The sequence below is a fragment of the Chelonoidis abingdonii genome, chromosome 11, assembly GCF_003597395.2.
Source record: "Chelonoidis abingdonii isolate Lonesome George chromosome 11, CheloAbing_2.0, whole genome shotgun sequence".
In the NCBI taxonomy this organism is placed as follows: domain Eukaryota; kingdom Metazoa; phylum Chordata; order Testudines; family Testudinidae; genus Chelonoidis; species Chelonoidis abingdonii.
In genome coordinates, this window is record NC_133779.1 from 23,970,402 (window position 1) to 23,989,015 (window position 18,614).

General features: G+C 46.9%; 3 protein-coding genes across 6 annotated transcripts in view; 2 read left to right on the forward strand and 1 right to left on the reverse strand.

Moving 5' to 3' along the window:
• The window catches only part of LOC116816480 (uncharacterized), a 560,774-nt gene that overhangs the window by 214,885 nt on the left and 327,275 nt on the right, over window positions 1-18,614 (reverse strand). The window lies entirely within an intron of this gene.
• LOC116821735 (uncharacterized) overlaps window positions 1-18,614 on the forward strand; it is a 310,474-nt gene that overhangs the window by 4,408 nt on the left and 287,452 nt on the right. For both annotated transcript variants that reach the window (XM_075070354.1, XM_075070355.1), the window contains exons 2-6: window positions 828-914; window positions 1,466-1,687; window positions 2,326-2,348; window positions 7,246-7,358; window positions 7,658-7,690. In XM_075070354.1, coding sequence (XP_074926455.1) covers window positions 828-914; window positions 1,466-1,687; window positions 2,326-2,348; window positions 7,246-7,358; window positions 7,658-7,690 — 478 coding nt within the window. The remainder of the gene's footprint in view (window positions 1-827; window positions 915-1,465; window positions 1,688-2,325; window positions 2,349-7,245; window positions 7,359-7,657; window positions 7,691-18,614) is intronic.
• The window catches only part of LOC116821730 (uncharacterized), a 9,810-nt gene continuing 7,395 nt past the window's right edge, over window positions 16,200-18,614 (forward strand). The window contains exon 1 of the mRNA XM_075070443.1: window positions 16,200-16,327. Within this exon, the coding sequence (XP_074926544.1) occupies window positions 16,216-16,327 (112 nt within the window). The 5' untranslated portion in view covers window positions 16,200-16,215. The remainder of the gene's footprint in view (window positions 16,328-18,614) is intronic.

Below are 18,614 nucleotides of genomic sequence, written 5' to 3' on the forward strand. Positions count from 1 at the left end.
AATCTCGTCCCCCACACACGCAGAGTGCGTATCTGAAGACGGGACGCCCCCTTCCCACCCCCCCCAGCTCTACCCCCACCCTGACACCCCAAAATCCCAGCTTCCTAACACAAGTTGCGCCCCCCCTTGGCGCCCGGCTCAGACCCCAGATACCCCCAGCTCCACACCGCCCCCCAGCTCCCAAGTGCAAGTATGCTGAAAACACGGACTCATCTCGCTCCTCGGGGGGTATCGGGGTCCGAGCCCGGATGAAGGGGGACTGTTTGGAGCTGGGAGTTTTGGGGGGTGTCAGGCTGGGGGGCAGAGCTGGGGTTGGGGGGGTGAGTCCGTGTTCAGATACAACACTTGGGGAGTGTGTGTACGGGGAGGTGGAGTTGAGGGGTAGCGGGGGTCTGAGGCCAGCTGAGGGGGGACTGTTTGGAGCTGGCAGTTTTGGGGGGTGTCAGGGTGGGTGGCAGAGCTGGGGTTGGGGGAATCCGTGTTCAGATACTGCCCTTGGGGACTTGGGGGGGGGGGGGATCTGGGGAAATTGGTGGAATGTCTGAAGTTGGTTACTTGGCCCTGAGCAGGGCCTGGGGATGTTTGCCGCTGGGGGATTGGGCTGCACCCCTGTCTCTTCAGCCAGGGGTCCTGCATTTTCCCTGGGAAACCTGATGCCCCTTTCAACAGCCTCTCTCAGATCTTCCTGGCTGAGGTTGAAAAAGATCTTGGCTAAAAGTCTGAGTGCCAGGGACTCTGCTTGGGCATCTGCAGGGTAGGGTGGGCCTCGAAAGCTGGCAGTTGTGAGGTCGTTTGCAGCAGTGTGTAATCCCCTCTGCTTCTTCCAGGAGCCCCCACGAGAGCATCTGGCCCCTCTGAGAAAAGAGAGAGAAGCAGCCAAAGCCGAGGAGCAGCAGCAAAGCGAGGAGCTGCTGGTAGGTGCCCAGAGCCCCCTGCCCCTCAGGTTTGCCTGGGATCACAGTGCCCTGAGTGACGGTGAATGCAGGGCCCGTCCTGCCAGCCTCAGCCGGGGAACCATCCCCACTGGAGCCCAGGAAGAGGGCAGGGTCGGACACGTGGGTGACATGATGCCCTTAGGGTGCAAGAGAGGGTCAGTCTGTGTGTTAGCAGGAGAGGGTCAGTCTGTGTGTTAGCCCAGAGACCCTCCTACAGTCTGTCTGCATGTTACAGTGACCGGGGATCCGTTTTTACTCCTGGGGAGGGTGGGGAGTAAGGAGATGAAATGTGGGCTGGAGAGATGGAGAGTTTGGCTCAGTGCAAGTTGATGAAGTTTTAGGGGGACTAGGCCCTCCCGTTAGCGGTGTACAGCTCACCCCTGTCATGATCCGTCCACCCTTCCTGGCCTAAATGTGCTTCCCATGAGTCCCCGCAAGAGATCCCGTGCTCTGGTAAATAATTCTTCCACCCGCTGTGAGGTGCATTTATGGTTCTCCCCTGTTACTGAGCCGCCCTCTCCCTGTTGCAGAAACAGACGGAAACCGAGAGGCAGAAGATCGTCTGGGAGTGGCAGGAGCTGCGAGGGTTTCTGGAGGAGCAGGAGCAGCAGCTGCTGTCCCGGCTGGAGGAGCTAGAGAGAGTCATTGTCCAGAGAAGGGATGAGGGCATCTGCAGCCTGTCTTGGGAGATTTCCCTGCTCAGCGAGAGGGGAGGAGAGAAGGGGCAGCAGCCGCTGAGCCAACCCCTGCAGGTCAGGCTGTCATTGCAATGATCATATGCAGTGTTTCTATAGGCACTTCTGAGCCCTAGATCCCAAAGCACTTTACAAAGGGGGGCCAGAGGGTTTATCCCTATGATACAAAGGGGGAAAGTGAGACAGAGGGAGGGCCAGAGCCCTGCCCAAGATCACATCATGAGTCTGAGGCAGCAGTGCCAGGGATAAGTCCTGGAAGCTACAACCCCAAGACCTTCTCTCCTGCCCTGGAAAAGTCTGTTGGCATTTTCACCTGGAGGGTGAAATCCCCTCCCCCATGCAGAGGTCCTGAATCAGGCCTAAGGCCCCCCTCACACCAGGTTAATGGGTTACTGGGGTCAGGGGGTTTGTGGGTCTTTCAGCACTGGAGGGAATTTGACTCTTGAGGCAGAGAAACATGTTCTTCCTGTGAAGTGCCTGGGGAGACTCCTTCTGTAATGACAGCCCCCCAGCAGGGATTGCTGGGGCCGCTGAGAGCAGAAGTCTCTGCTTGGGGGGTGGCAGCTGGTCTGGGAACATGAACCCGAGTGTCTGAAATTCCCCAAATACCCAGTGGTGATTCCCCTGCAGAGCAGGAGAGCTGCCCAGGTTGGGACAATCCCCCTGACTTGCCTCTTCTTTCTCCCCTTCTCCAGGGTGCTGGAAGCACTGGGGGCAGGTAAGTCCCTGGCTCCATTTCACTGCCTTTCATGTTCAGTTACATTTGGAATCTGCACTAAATATGGAGCCCCCGCCCGCCCCTGCAGTGTGACACACCAGTTTGGTGCCTGTGATTTTTTCCTCCTCCCCCTCCACCCCCCCAGTGGCTGCCTCAGCAAGGGCAGAACCTGTTACTCTGACAGCTAATGAGGTCCCACCAGGGCTGTCAGACATATGGGCCAGACCCGACCTGTCTGACAGGTTTATGTGGACACATCACATATTCACCGTGTGCAGAATCTCAGCTTTCAGGGTTTTTTTTTAAGTAAGCGTCAAGCCCTCCTGGTTACAAAGAAACCCTCCCAACTGCGAATGGAGACACGATTCCCTTTCAGGGTCTGCTGACGCCATAGCTCAGGGAGGTGTGAACTCCTCCGTCCCCCGTTAATCTCATTGGAGGGTCAATTGACATGAAATCACTTTAACGTCAACATTCAATATTCCGTGGCCGGTCACTGGTGGAACGGGAATGGGGCGGGTGTGAAACCCTTTGAGGGGTGGGAATAGGAAGCTGCTGTAGGGAGGAGAGGAGAGAGAGAAATGGAGAAAAGAGGGTGGGGAAAGGAAGGGAACAAAAGGTAGAAATAGCAGGGGCCCTAATTGTGCGTAGGTGTGGGGGGGGGGAACACGGGGGGTGTCGTACCATTGAATGATACTGATCATGACAATAAAGGACTTAATAGAGAATGGTAACTAATTTTTGGCATGGGGATCGGGCTCATTTCTTACCCCTCCTCCTTTCCCCAGCAAGGGAGAACACGAGTACATTTTCCGGAAGCAGAGCCGTCGTTTGCGGAGCTGGAGAAGAGAACTCGGCGATTTCTTCTCTCTGAAAGTGCCATTGCTGCAGGAGGATGCTGGGATTCAAAGGGAGTTGGAGTCGGGGGTGGTGTCTCCTCTGGTTACAGCGAGGAGTGCTGATGCGGGCCGCCGGGAACGCGGCTAGCACAGTAGGTGGCCCGGGGTCACGGCGGGCGACAGGCTGTGCGAGGCGACTAGCTGCGATTTTGCGAGGCTGTCGGGGACTAGCCGGGAGCGCAGGTGGCGAGGGCGCTAGAAGAGCGGGGCGTAAGTGAGAGGGCCCACGTGGGCCCTGGGGAGGAGTCGGGGACTCAGTGATGTCCCTGATCCTTGGCTTCATCTCCAGCCTGCACTCAGCGAGTCGCCACACCCATGGAGCAGCCCGGTGGGGCTGGCTTCTGTCTCAGCGGCTGCGTTATCCCTCTGATCTCTGTCACCATTTCATAGTTAACAGCAGTTCCATTAATAAGCAATGGGGATTTCTCCAATGAATGCAAAGGCCTGAATTCTCATCTCTCCTGTCTCTCCTTCCCTAGAGACACTGCAACAGGAGCTGGGAGCACACACAGGACTGTTCTGTCTCTGATGGGTCATGGGGAGATTCAGACCAATAACCATGTTAGCGACAGGTTTCACGGCCTCCAGCCCCGATGTGCACCTGGAAGCTTGGTGGAACCATGTGAAGCTGGGTGAGCCCATGACTGCCCAATTCACTCCTGCTGTACATCTGATAAGAACCTGATCTCACTGGTGTGTTTCCATTTGGGGAAGGAAAAGCACCTGAAAGATGTGAACAGGATGAGACAAAGATGAACACTCCATAGGCTGAGCGTCAGGCGGGGGTGACTGAAATGGCCACAGTGGTTGGGGGCAGAAAGTCTATAAAAGATACAGCTGGGCTCCACCGGAACTGACCTTGAATGAGAGATGAGACATGAATATGGTCTGATCTTGAATGAGGATGTAACCTGCTGTAGAGTATATCTGTGTTTCTCGCAACTTTTCCCATTGATGAGCTGTTGTACTGATTTAAAGGTTAAATGTGTTTACGAAGTTTTTTTTTACTTTTAATATTAAAAAGAGTGACCTATCTTCTTTCTTTCTAAGAAGGCTTTGGTTTTACTTTTAATTTTGGCAAACACTCAACATTTATTGAGTGAAAGTTTGATCGAGCGTGAGTTAATATTTTCACTTGCCATACGTTTAATCCACATTTTTGGCAAGTGGTTAGCTTCTTAATTGTTTAGATGAAGATTTGCTTTTTTCATATGGGTGATTTTTTCTGTCTTAAAATAAATGGTTATTTATTTTAAACTAATAATTTATTTTTAATTAGTTTAAAGTGTTTGTTTCTTTTAGCACTTTAGAATTTATTGTTATGCAGGTATGAAGATAAATCAGGAAGCTACTTGTCCATAGTTTGAATTTGTACTAATAGAAAGTTGATGTTTTAGAGTTGATTAAGGCAACAATCAGCAGCAATGTCAGGATACCTGACGTGACAAAAATTAGTTTAAAATGTTTTGAGGTTTAAAAAAAAAAAATTCACATGATATTGGCCTATTTTGATGGAATGAATAGCTATTATATATGCAAGCGTAAACGGCACTAACATTTCTTTTATAAGACTGATATTGCAAATTTTGTGGACAAATAATGGTACGTCTTTCTTTAATTAGTGTCTTAAGATTAGTGTCCTGACATTGATGTAGCTGGGTTAATATTTACTTTAAGAAGCGGTTTATTTTTAACACACTCATTTTACTTTTTATTTTATTTATTGCTAGAATTTAGGAGGTTAGCTGCACTTGAACACTTACCTACAATCTAACAAATAAAGACAAGTTATTTGAAAGAACGACGGTAAACATAATAATGACTTTTAATGACGTTAATAAAAATGTTGTAGATCTTAAAGTGTTTTTTGTAGTGGAGGATCTCTCTTTCTTTGCCTTGTCAGTACTTCCGCTTAAAATTGACATAAGCTACATGCTCAAGGTGTAAAAAGACACCTCCTGATGACTGACTTAACGCAGTGTCTAATATGTCCGCTCATCGAGATGGATAATTACATCAGTGGGAGAGCGCTTCATCATCAATTTATCAGTCTTCACTAGACCTGTAAATAATGCCTTGATACAGCGGTGCTGATGTAATGCAGTAGTGAAGGCTTGCAAGCCTTTTCTTTCTTTCTGGCACTACTTACTAGTTGGGGTAGGGGGTGGCAAGATAGGTCAGTGGTTTGTCACTGACTGCTATACCCAGGGTTGTGAGTTCAATCTGAGGGGACATTGGAGATTGTCTGCTTGAGCAGGGTTGGTTGGACTAGATGATTTTGATGCCCTTCAATAATACTATGATAAGCATAGGCTTGAGTTCAAGTTCATTTTTTTGATACACACAGTATTTTACTTAGCAACTGCATGATTAGAACATAGTATACTTTTGCCTTGTTCAAGGTAATTAAGCAGGGCTTAGTCGATTTGTTTTTAATTTTCTAAGGGCCTGATTATTTCCAGGTCCCAGTCCAATCTTATGTACCACAGTATTACGAGGGTGTAATTTGGCATATGCTGGGATGAAAATTGCCTAGTAACTGCAAATCTACAGAAAATGCAACTTCTGAAGACATTGGCGAGGGCTTTAAATACGTACTTGAGTCTTAGACCTTAGCAAATTTTAAAGCCTAAATAGTTTGCCTTTTTGGCTCGTGACTTTTTCAATAAAGACAATTTTTGCCAACATTTAGTATTTAGCAAACATAATTCTTGGCTTTACATGGTCTTTAAGCTACTCTAAAAATTTAAACAATGTTAACACAGTTATGCCTCTCTCTCATCACACACACACACACACACACACAAAATTCAGGCTGGTTTTAGAAAACAACTATTTTTTTATATCTTTTATTTTTTTTAAGTTAAACTATTAGCAAGTTTTGTAATTATTTTCATTGTAGGAAATTATGTGCAGCTTTGGGGGAGAATTTTTTTTTAACTTTACCCACTGTTTTAGATTGTTGCACAGATATTGTACAGAATTAAGAAAGGATTTAATCAGGTCTTTGTCAGCTTATTTATGTATTTATTTATTATTATGTTTAACAAAAGTTTTTGCCCTTTAATTAGAAAGGGCAGGGAGAATTTTAATAATTTTGAATAGATTTTAACTAAAATAAGGTACAAGATAACAGTAACTCTCTGAAAAATGTTCGGGATTTAGTTTGCAGTTTTACCAGTCGTGTGATGATGGGCGAAATAGTTTTGTCCTTTCAGTGGAGAAAAACACAATATCCAAGATTATTTATGCAGAAGTTTACAATGGATTATGCCTCTAAAAAAAAAAAAGCATGCCTCCTTAGAATTTAAGAGAATGAACATTTTTTTACAGCGAATATAAGGTAATTTCCGTGGAAATGGATGTTTGATAAGGATTAACCGCTAAGGTTATTTGTCTTTCCTCGGATATTACACGGTTTTTACAAGGTAAATTCTCTGCAAAGGAGTGTTTGGGAATCTCACAGAAATTCAACTAATTACTTGCTCTTTGACGTGATCGATTTTAAACCGGGACTTTGGCTTTATAGAGCACGTATATCTTTAAGATAAGTAAAAAACTGGACTGTGTTTCAAATCTAAACTGGCTTTCGTCCGTGAGCTTGTTACCTAGGCATGCTGGGTATGGTAGATCTGACTACACTTAAGGCAAGGGATGAATTTATATTCTCTAACTTGAACGGGAAGCAAATCCCTCTATACCGAACATCTTGAGACTTTCCAAATAGGTTTGTGGAAAAAATTTCTTTTTTTTTAACTGGATGCATATTGGGTTGCTTCTGTGTAAGTTGTTTTGTGATAATTAACTTTTCAAAAGACTTAAAAAAGAAGGGAGAGCAATGAAAGACGCTGTTTTTTTGGTTGGGGGGGGGGAACACGGGGGGTGTCGTACCATTGAATGATACTGATCATGACAATAAAGGACTTAATAGAGAATGGTAACTAATTTTTGGCATGGGGATCGGGCTCATTTCTTACCCCTCCTCCTTTCCCCAGCAGGGAGGACGAGACATTTCGGAAACCAGAGCCGTCGTTTGCGGAGCTGGAGAAGAGACTCGGCGATTTCTCTCTGAAAAGTGCCATGCTGCAGGAGGTGCTGCTGGGATTCAAAGGTGAGTTGGAGTCTGGGGGTGGTGTCTCCTCTGGTTACAGCGCCCCTGGCCCTGGGGAGGAGTCGGGGACTCTAGTGATGTCACTGATCCTTGGCTTCATCTCACAGCCCAGCTCAGCGAGTCGCCCTTCCCCATGGAGCAGCCCTGTGGGGCTGGCTCTGTCTGCAGCGGCTGCGTTATCGGCCTCTGATCTCTGTCACCATTTCATAGTTAACAGCAGTTCCATTAATAAGCAATGGGGATTTCTCCATGAATGCAAAGGCCTGAATTCTCATCTCTCCTGTCCTCTCCTTCCCTAGAGACACTGCAACAGGAGCTGGGGAGCAACACAGGTACGTGTCTGTCTCTGATGGGTCATGGGGAGATTTCAGACCAATAACCATGTTAGCGACAGGGTTTCACGGCCTCCAGCCCCGATGTGCACCTGGAAGCTGTGGAACCATGTGAAGCTGGGTGAGCCCCATGACTGCCCAATTCACTCCTGCTGTGACATCTGATGTGGATTCAGAGCAAATCCTGATCTCACTGGTGTGTTTCCATTTGGGGCAAGGAACAAGCACCTGAAAGATGTGAAACAGGATGAGACAAAGATGAAACATCCATAGGCTGAGCAGTCAGGCGGGGGTGACTGAAAATGGCCACAGTGGTTGGGGGGCAGAAAGTCTATAAAAGATACAGCTGGGCTCCACCGGAACTGACCTTGAATGAGAGATGAGACATGAATATGGTCTGATCTTGAATGAGGATGGAACCTGCTGTAGAGTATATCTGTGTTTCTCGCACTTTTCCCATTGATGAGCTGTTGTACTGATTTTTAAAGGTTAAATGTGTTTACGAAGTTTTTTTTTCACTTTTTAATATTAAAAGAGTGACCTATCTTTCTTTCTTTCTAAGAGGCTTTGGTTTTACTTTTATTTTGGCAAACACTCAAACATTTATTGTAGTTGAAAGTTTGATCGAGCGTGAGTTAATATTTTCACTTGCCATACTGTTTAATCCACATTTTTTGGCAAGTGTGTTAGCTTCCTTATTGTTTAGAAGAGTTTGCTTATTTTCATATGGGTGATTTTTTCCTGTCTTTAAAATAAATGGTTCATTTATTTTTAAACTAATTAATTTATTATTTTAATTAGTTTAAAGTGTTTGTTTTCTTTTAGCACTTTAGAATTTATTGTTATGCCAGGTATGAAGATAAATCAGGAAGCTACTTGTTCCATAGTTTGAATTTGTACATAATAGGAAAGTTGATGTTTTAGAGTTGATTTTAAGGCAAACAATACAGCAGCAATGTCAGGATACTGACCGGTGACAAAAATTAGTTTAAATGTTTTGAGGTTTAAAAAAAAAAAATTCACACCTGCATATTGGCCCTATTTTGATGGAATGAATAGCTATTTATATATGCAATGCGTAAACTGGCACTAACATTTCTTTTATAAGACTGATATTGCAAATTTTGTGGACAAATAATGGTACCTCTTTCTTTAATTAGTGTCTTAAGATTAGTGTCCTGACATTGATGTAGCTGGGTTAATATTTTTACTTTTAAGAACGGTTTATTTTTAACACACTCATTTTACTTTTTTATTTTATTTTATTGCTAGAATTTAGGAGGTTAGCTGGCACTTGACACTTACCTACAATCTAAACAAATAAAGACAAGTTATTTGAAAGAACGACGGTTAACATTAATAATGACTTTTAATGACGTTAATAAAAAATGTTGTAGATCTTAAAGTGTTTTTTGTAGTGTGAGGATCTCTCTTTCTTTGGCCTTGTCTGTACTTCCGCTTAAATTGACATAAGCTACATCGCTCAAGGGTGTAAAAAGACCACCCTCCTGAGTGACATCGACTTAACGCAGTGTCTACATAGTTTCCGCCTCTCATCGAGATGGATTAATTACATCAGTGGGAGAGCGCTCTCCCATCAATTTATCATGTCTTCACTAGACCTGCTAAATCAATGCCTTGATCACAGCGGTGCTGATGTAATGCAGTAGTGAAGGCTTGCAAGCCTTTTCTTTCTTTCTTGCACTACTTAACTAGTTGGGGTAGGGGGTGGGCAAGGATAGTCAGTGGTTTGTACACTGACCTGCTATACCCAGGGTTGTGAGTTCAATCCTTGAGGGGACCATTTGGAGATTGGTCCTGCTTTGAGCAGGGGGTTGGTTGGACTAGATGATCTTTTGATGTCCCTTCCAACCCTAATAATCTATGATAAGCAATAGCTTGAGGTTTCAAGTTCATTTTTTGATACAACACAGTACTTTTACTTAGCAACTGCATGATTAGAACATAGTATAACTTTTTTGCCTTGTTCAAGGTAAATTAAGCAAGGGGCTTAAGTCGATTTTGTTTTTAATTTTTCTATGGCCTGATTATTTTCAGGTCCCCAGTCCCAATCCTTATGTACCTACAGTAATTTACTGAGGGGTCTAGTAATTTGGCATATGCTGGGATGAATTGCCTGCAGTAACTGCAAATGTACAGAAAACTGCATACTTCTGAGACATTGGCGAGGGGCTTTAAATTACGTACTTGGAGTCTTAGACCCTTAGCAAATTTTAAAGCCTAAATAGTTTGCCCCTTTTTGGCTCGTTGACTTTTTCAATAAAGACAATTTTTGCCCCAACATTTATAGTATTTTAGCACATAATTCTTGGCTTTCACATGGTCTTTTAAAGCTACTCTAAAAATTTAAACAATGTTAACACAGTTATGCCTCTCTCTCTCTCACACACACACACACACACACACACAAAATTCAGGCTGGTTTTAGAAAACAACTATTTTTTAATATCTTTTCATTCTTTTTTTAAGTTAAACTATTAGCAAGTTTTGTTAATTATTTTCACTTGTAGGAAATTATGTGCAGCTTTTGGGGGAGGAATTTTTTTTTAACTTTACCCACTGTTTTAGATTGTTGCACAGATATTGTACTAGAATTAAAGAAGGATTTAATCAGGTCTTGGTGTCAGCTTATTTATTTTATTTATTTATTGTTTAACACAAAGTTTTGCCCTTTAATTAGCAAGGGGCAGGGAGAATTTTATAATTTTTTGAATAGATCTTAAACTGAAAATAAGGTACAAGATAACACGTAACCTCTCTGATAAAATGTTCGGGATTTAGTTTTGCAGTTTTACCAGTCGTGGTGACTGATGGGACAAAGTTTTGTCCTTTCCATGTGGAAGAAAACACAATATCCAAATTAAATTTTGCAGGAAGTTTACAATGGATTATGCCCTAAAAAAAAAAAGCATTGCCCTCCTTAGAATTTAAGAGATGAACATTTTTTTAGCTGATATAAGGCTAATTTCCTGGAAAAGCTGAGTGTTCTGAAAATAACCCCTAAGGTTATTTGTCCTTTCTGAATTACTACGTTTTACAGGGAAATTCTCTGCAAAGTTTGGAATTTCCACAGAAAATTCACTAATTACATTGCTCCTTTTGGACCTGGATCCGATTTTAACCGGGACTTTGGCTTTTAGAGAGACAGTTATTCTTTAGATAAGTAAAAACTGGACTGTGTTCAAAATCTAAAACTGTTGCCTTTCGTCCCAGTGCAGCTGTTCCTAGGCACGCTGGGTATGGTAGATCTTGGACTACACTTAGGCAAGGGATGAATTTCATATTCTCTACTTGAACGGGGAAGCAAATCCCTCTCAAAACCTGAACATTTTGAGACTTTCCAAATAGGTTTGTGGAAGAAAATTCTTTTTTTTAACTGGATGGCATATTGGGTTGCTTCTGTGTAGTTGTTTATGTGTATAATTAACTTTTCAAAGACTTTTTAAAAAGAAGGGAAGACACGCATGAAGACGCTGGTTTTTTTGGTTAGTAAAAAGAGTTTTGAATTGTTTTTGGTTAAAGAACACACAGATGACAGGTTATATATATTGTTGTTAGTTTGCACAGTCCTGTCTTTAAATAGGCTAGAAGAAAGAAGGGGGGGGGGAGAAAGGTCAGTTGGGAGAGTAGAGTTGTCAAGGGAGAAGAGGGAAAGAGGTGGAACAGGGAGAGGGTAAGGCAAAGAGGGGTACGGGAGAAATGCAGAAGGGGGAGGAAGGAAATGATGTATGGGAAAAACCGTTTATTTCTGTGGGACCCCAGTTGATACGCCCTTCCAGCTTGACTGTGATAACTACTGTCTGGGAAAGGTTTTCCAACTAGTTATTCACTTGCCTTATAGTAGCTCATAGAATCATAGAATATCAGGGTTGGAAGGGACCTCAGGAGTATCTAGTCCAACCCCCTGCTCAAAGCAGGACCAATTCCCAACTAAATCATCCTATTCAGGGCTTTGTCAAGCCTGACCATCAAGGCTGTATTTGTTTATGAGAAGGTGACGTGAGACAGTATCAAAAGTCTTTCTAAAATCAAGATATATCACATCTACTGCTCCCCTTTATCCACAAGGCTTGTTACCCTGTCAAAGAAAGCTGTTGTGTTGGTTTGACATGATTTATTCTTGACAAATCCATGCTGAGTGTTTCTTATCACATTATTATCTTCTAGGTGTTTGTAAATTGATCGCTTAATGATTTGCTCTATTATTTTTCCGGATACTGAATGTAAGAGGACTAGTCTGTAATTGCCTGGGTTGTCCTTTTTCCCCCTTTTACAGATGGGCACTATATGTGCCCTCTTCAGTTTCTGGACTCTCTGCCGTCTTCCGTGAGTTCTTCAAGATAATCATTAATGGTTCAGATATCTTCTCAGTCAGCTCCTTGAGGAAAAATGTCCCTTCCTGACCTCTTCCAGTGACCAGCTGAACCCCTGAAGCATGAGATTTAGGAACATAAGATCTAAACAGGAAGTGAGCCGCAGGGCTGCTGTGCTCTGCCACCAGGGGGCGACTCACCACTGCAGCGCCTCCTCCTGGCTGTCCTGGGAATTAGCTTGGGGTTTGACGGTACGCCCATGTCTCACCCATCGTCTTGTCTGTCTCCATGACCTACGTCGCTCCCTGGACCGGGTCGTCCTCTTCTGGACATAGCCCTCTGGTGGTGTCCCAGTCTGTCCCTTCCCCTCTTCCAGGGAACTGACAGTCCTTTGTCCGACCACTTGCCTCAGTGGCAAACTGCAATCCCAATTCTAGCCGCTTGTCTGCGTGTCAAACTGCAATCTATTGACTGGCCGCTCCCCTCAGTAGCAAGTGGGGCAAGGTGTCTGTGGGTGAGGGGGGGGACACACACTGTAGCCGGCAGACACATACTGCCTTTCCTCCAACTCTGGTGTCTCTTTCCCTGGGCCACTCGCCCGCAGCCCTAGCACCTCCACCGCCTTGTATCAGGGCTCAGTCTGGCAGCGGTCAGCCGGGAGCTCACTCATGCTCCCCTGACCCTGCCCAGCACTGCTCTGTCCATGGTGCTCCAGCCTTCTAAGCAGCCAGCCCTCCTCCCTCACCCTTCAGGGAGTGATTGTCCCTCCTCTGCTCAGCAGCCCCTTCTTATATGGCCCAGACTGGCTGGCACTATAAGCCTTTTCCTCATTGGCTGCCTCCTGCGCAGCCTCCTTAAGGTGGCTTTAACCTCTTACCTGCCAGTGAGGGGCAGCCACCCCATCACACACATTCGTACATTTGTCCAGCACTTCCTTAAAGCTACGGAAGTTGTTTGCCCCACAGCTGCTGTTGGGAGGCTGTACCAGCCCCTCACCCCTCTGATGGTGAGAAAACTTCATCTAATTTCCAGACAGGTTGAGATCCACTTGGTTTTGTGCCAGGCTTGTCCTTTGCTTAAATAGTTCTACTCTCTCCCTAATATTTACCCCCTAATATATCAACAGAGCTCAGTCATAGAATCATAGAACACCAGGGTTGGAAGGGACCTCAGGAGGTGTCTAGTACAACCCCCTGCTCAAAGCAAGACCAACCCCAACTAAATCACCCCAGCCAGAGCTTTGTCAAGCTGGGCCTTAAAAACCTCTAAGGATGGCAATTCCAACCCATTCCAGTGCTTCACCACCCGCCTAGTGAAAAAGTTTTTCTAATATCCAACCTAAACCTCCCCTCTGCGACTTGAGACCATTACTCCTTGTTCTGTCATCAGGTACCGAGAACAGCCAAGCGCCATCCTCTTTGGAAACCCCCCGTCAGGTAGTTGAGAGCAGCTATCAAATCCCCCCTCATTCTTCTCTTCTGCAGACTAACACACCCAGTTCCCTCAGCCTCTCCTCATTTAGTCAAATGTTGCTCCAACTCCCAATCATTTTTGTTTCCTCTGCTGACTCTTTCCAATTTTTTCCTACATCCTCTTGTAGTGTGGGGCCCACTGGGGACACAGTACCCAGAATGAGGCCTCACTAATGTCGAATACGAAGGGAATGATCACATCCTCGATCGCTGGCAATGCCTACTACACCAAAAATGCTGTTAGCCTTCTTGCATCAAGGTCCACAACACTGCTGACTCCTTTCCAAGCTTTCCGTCGCCTGTAACACTCTAGGTCCTTTTCGTGCCTCCAGCTTCTTGCAGAGTACAAAAAAACCAAGATTTCCAGTCGCCGTCCTTCATCAGAACAGGGCCCTCCATTCACTGACTCATCCTAGCAACACAATTTTGTCAGAATCTCTCTGTACATTTCCCGTTTGAAATTGTCTTTCTTGAACATGGAATGACCTGACTTGTCTAGCTCAAATGAGGTCTATACGATTGTACGCATCAAATGCCTTCTCTATCTCTACTTAAAACTCCTAAGCCTGAGTTGCATTTGCCTTTTTACAGCCACATGACATTGGTAGGCTCCAATAGTTAAGGTGACGTTTTAGTCATGGATGTTAGTAAAAGTCATGGACAGGTCATGATGCGGAAACAAAATCATGGCCTGTGAACCTGCGCCCGACATTTTACTATAGCCCTGACTAAAACTTGGCAGGGGGAGGGTCTGGGGGACTAACAGCTGGGAAGGGGGTGTGGATGGGCGCGCATGGGTATCAGGGACGACAGCTACTTGTGGGGACCAGCAGGTTCTGGGAGGGCATAGGTCCAGGGGGAGACTGCCAATGCTCGGGTCGGGGGGTTGCAGAGCCCTAGGGCAACACAGGTGCTTGGGGGGTGACAGGGTTGGCAGGGCTGGGGGCGATTCTCCTATCCTGGCTCAGGGGAAGTGCGACCTCGACAGTTCTCTGCTCATATGCTGCCTTGCTTGCGCCCCAACCCTGGTTCTGCAGCTCCGATTGGCGTGGGAATTTACGTCTAATGGGCGCTGGCGGGGCCAACGCCTGCGGGGCGGAGGCAGCACGTGAGCTAGAGCTGTGGGAAAGGAGTTCCTGTCACCTTCAGGAGACGCCCCTCCCAGGTAAGCGCAATGCCAGGAACCCAATGCACCACCCTTGAGCCCCACCCCCACTCCGTGCTGCTGGGGGTGCGGGAAGAGAAGAGGGGAGGCCAAATGCCTGCTGGCCAGTACTGGTCGCGTACCCATGGGGTGGCCCAGCCTGCTGACGCGGCTCCCAGGCCATAGCCTGGGCTCTGAACAAGTACCTGTGATCCACGAACACAGAGTCTTTCTCTCTCTGTCTCCTTCAGCCAGGCTTGTAGCGGAAATTCTTAATTATTAGACATATTGAAGGCCTTCACTTGTATATTGAATTTTCAATGTTTTCTGTCATCCAGCCTTGGAGGCATTCACAGCTGTACATGTTTGATCTTCGCATCTTCCGGCAAATTTATTTCAGTACTTGCACCACACTGAACTAGCTGTAGTCCGTCATCGCGCTCTGCCTAATCCTGTGTGCACAGGAGACGTTGCTCGCCTCAGGGACCGATCTAGGGTTGGTAGATCTTCAGCGGTGTTCTAGGATGTCCTGATGGGGTGCTGTATATAAGGTCAGAGAATGTACGGATGAATTTCCCGCATGAGTTGTCTGGACGTTATCTGCAGGGAAAGTGCTAGGGAGAAATCAAGATGTGGAATGGAATTAAAGTCCCTTCTGGATCTCACCAGTTTCCTCGTCTCTCACTCTGACTAATGCAAAATACACCCCCATTTTAACTCAGAATTGCCATCCTCCAAGAAGAACGGGGAAGGGATTACTGCAGAGAGCAGGCTCAGGTAGGCGATCCCAAGGAAGTTGCTGGTGGGGTTCCTGCTGAAGGAGAGAGGCGCAACAAAAATACATAGGAGGTGGGAACTTCTAGAGAAGTTCACTGAGCGGCAGAAGGGGGCAGGAAATACACAAGCTCATAGGTCGCTGACGCCAAACACTGGGAAGGGCTTGGGGGATGGGCGGAGAGCTGCCGAGTGGGTGGAAGAGGAAAAGGAAATGTCAGCACCTTGCACGGGAGAGGAGAGGAACAGCAGGTGACTCATCTGCTGAATTGTTTTTATTGGAGAACTAGATTATAGGGAACTGACCCTGGGGGGTATGGTGGGAATTCCTTTTCTGTGGAACAGGGAACAGATGCCCTGGGACTTGGCTGGGTCAACTTACGAAACGCAAGTTGTTGGAGCTTAACCTCTAAGGGGAGGCTTTTCTGAGATACGAAGAAGTTACGGATCAGAGAGGCTTATGGGGAGGTTGCCTCCATCCCCTCCTATCTAGCCTGTGCTAGCACTGGGGAGGGAGGTTGGGATTCTACCAGCAGGGGTCTGGAGCCTTCTAGGGACCATCTCCCTGCAATCAGCCTCTGGCTAGGTGTGGATGAATTTTGAAGACCCTGCAGCCTCTGTCTGCTAGGAGGGAAGTGGGACTCTCTTTCTCCCCTCGCCCTGATGCTCCTGGCTGCTCTGAGCAGGTGGGGACTCTGTGCCTCCTTAGGCTTCCCGCGTGTCCATGAATGGTGGGGTTGCCGACTGGGGCAGCAGGTAACTGAAAGTTAGACTCTGTTCTTCAGGGATTGGTGACCTTCGATGGAGGTGGCTGTGTATTTCACCAAAGAAGAGTGGGCTCTGCTGGACCCTGCTCAGAGAGCCCTCTACAGAGACGTCATGCAGGAGAACTGTGAGAATGTGACCTCGCTGGGTAAGGATTCCCGTCCCGTTGGTGATTAAAAGTGGAAATGAAAAGCAAAGGTTCACACTACGCCCACAATGCAACCTGATCTCTGCCCCTTTTCAGCAACACCCCAACATGCCAACGACACACAGATTAGCACTCCCCGCTCCCCTGCTACAGAACACCTTGGGAACGAGCACAGGAACAGTATAGCACAAAGTCTAATATCGCAGAATTGCAAAATGCGACCAGCCCTTTAACCTCACTAGGCCCTGGAGACCACTAATTTGGTGGCATACATGCTACTGACAGACCCATAGCAAGAACGCACTCTGTGCACCTTTTCTAACACAGCCTACATCACTGAGCCCTGAAAGGAGGGATACATGGTCCACGTGCACCTCACAGCTCTGCCATGCTATTCCATCTAATCCCTCTCCTGTCCAATTACAGCAATAGCTGGCACAGGGCACGCAGCTGGAGGGCGTGCCGATAAATGCTGGGATTTCCGTCTATGGAACACAACACAAAACAATAGCATCTTCCCTTAGTACTTCCTCATATCGATTTATAAATTCATCAATTTTATGGCCAGAAGGAAGTGTTGCACCACCTTGTCTGACTGCCGTAATGAGCTGAATAGCTTGTGTATGACGAAATGATCTTCTAGAACAGCAGTTCTCAAAATTTAGTGACCCAAGGACCCCCATTTTGATTTAAAATTTTTCACGGCCCCCCCAAGCCACCCGCTCAGCCCCAGGCCCTGCCCCCACTCCACCCCTGCCCCACCTCTTGCCATCTGCACTCCACCTGTGCCCCGTGCTCTTGCTCACCTCTTTCCACTCTCTCCCCGAGGGAACCCCATCCCCACTCCTCCCCCTCTCTCCCAACACCTCCTGCACACCATTGAACAGCTGTTCCCGCACCATGCAAGAGGCCCTGGGAGGGAGGGAGAGGGAGGACCTGATCAGTGGGACTGGCAGCCCCAGATATGACTTGCAGACCTCCTGGAGTACTAGTCCGCGGACTCCAATTTGAGAAACCCTGCTCTAGAAAGTTGTGGCCTGAGGTGTCCAGGGTAGCCCACACTGCAAATGCCAAGGTGAGTGCAGGCTGCAAAAAGAAGAGCAGATTCTCCTAGAACTGGTGGTCAACATTGTAGTTAGAGTCACCAACCAGCCACAAACTGTGCTCCTGTCAAGTAGCTGAAGAAAAGAAATGACACAGCCCCCTTATTGCATTCCAGGCTCTGGCTCCCCGTCAGCAAATAGATCCGGTAAAGTGAGAAGTTACTTAAAACTCGACTCACTATACAAAGTGTTCTTCTGATCCCCAAAGCACTAGCCACGTTACCAGATTGCTGTGAGCCCTTGCTCTCCAGCGGGGAGGGAGGCCACTCTGCCTCGTCATATTGGGTGGTGACTCTCGGGCTTGGGTCACACCAGTGGGCCCAAGCCATAAGTAATCTATAGTTCTGGGCCCATCTGACAGCAGCAAACAAGCAACAACAGTCTAGTGCTCTTGTCCCCACCCTTGGGTGCGGCAGAGCACTGGGTAGTCCTTAGCTCGCAGCCCTTCAGTTTAACAGTCTGGAGCTTTGGGTGGGGTGGAGCAGGGAGCAGGTTATAGCCTAAGCTTTCTCGCTAAGACATCCAGCAAACCCTCACTTCTGAGTTCCGGTAGTGTCATGGTATAATTCCCCACTCTGAACCTTAGCGTCCAAAAGATGGGGTACCAGCATGAATTCCTCTAATCTTGATTACCAGCTTAGGACCTGTAGCGCTGCCACCAACCAGGAATTCCAGTGCTTGGTAGCAGGCTCTCGGCGGCAGACGAGAAGCGGCCGCAGGCCCAGCGCCGCAGGCCGCCCGTAGGAGGGCCCACCCGACAGGAATTTGGGTGCCGCAGCGCTGACTCGCGGCAAGGGGCAAGGGCGGAAATGGGAGGCCACAAATGGTCAGTACCAAGTGGCTCACCAGTGCGAATAAGGAATAACCTCCTCACTGCGGCAGTGCCACTACGAATAGGCAGCCCAATATGTGTTTCACCTCTTGGCAACAAGGGCACCCGTTGACATCATACCAGGTTCTCGTCCACGTTAAACCCCTAGTCCCTTTCAGCAGAACTCGGCTACCCAGTCCCTAGCTGAACAGTGAATGGATTCTTCCGTCAAGTGCAGAACTCTGCACTGTTCCTTGTTGAACTCATCAATTTCTTAGTCCATCTCCAATTTGTCTATAGGAAAGTACTCCTCTCCTCCAAAAAAAACACTTAGGTCATCTGCAAACTTTGCTGAGGTGCAATCCATCCATCA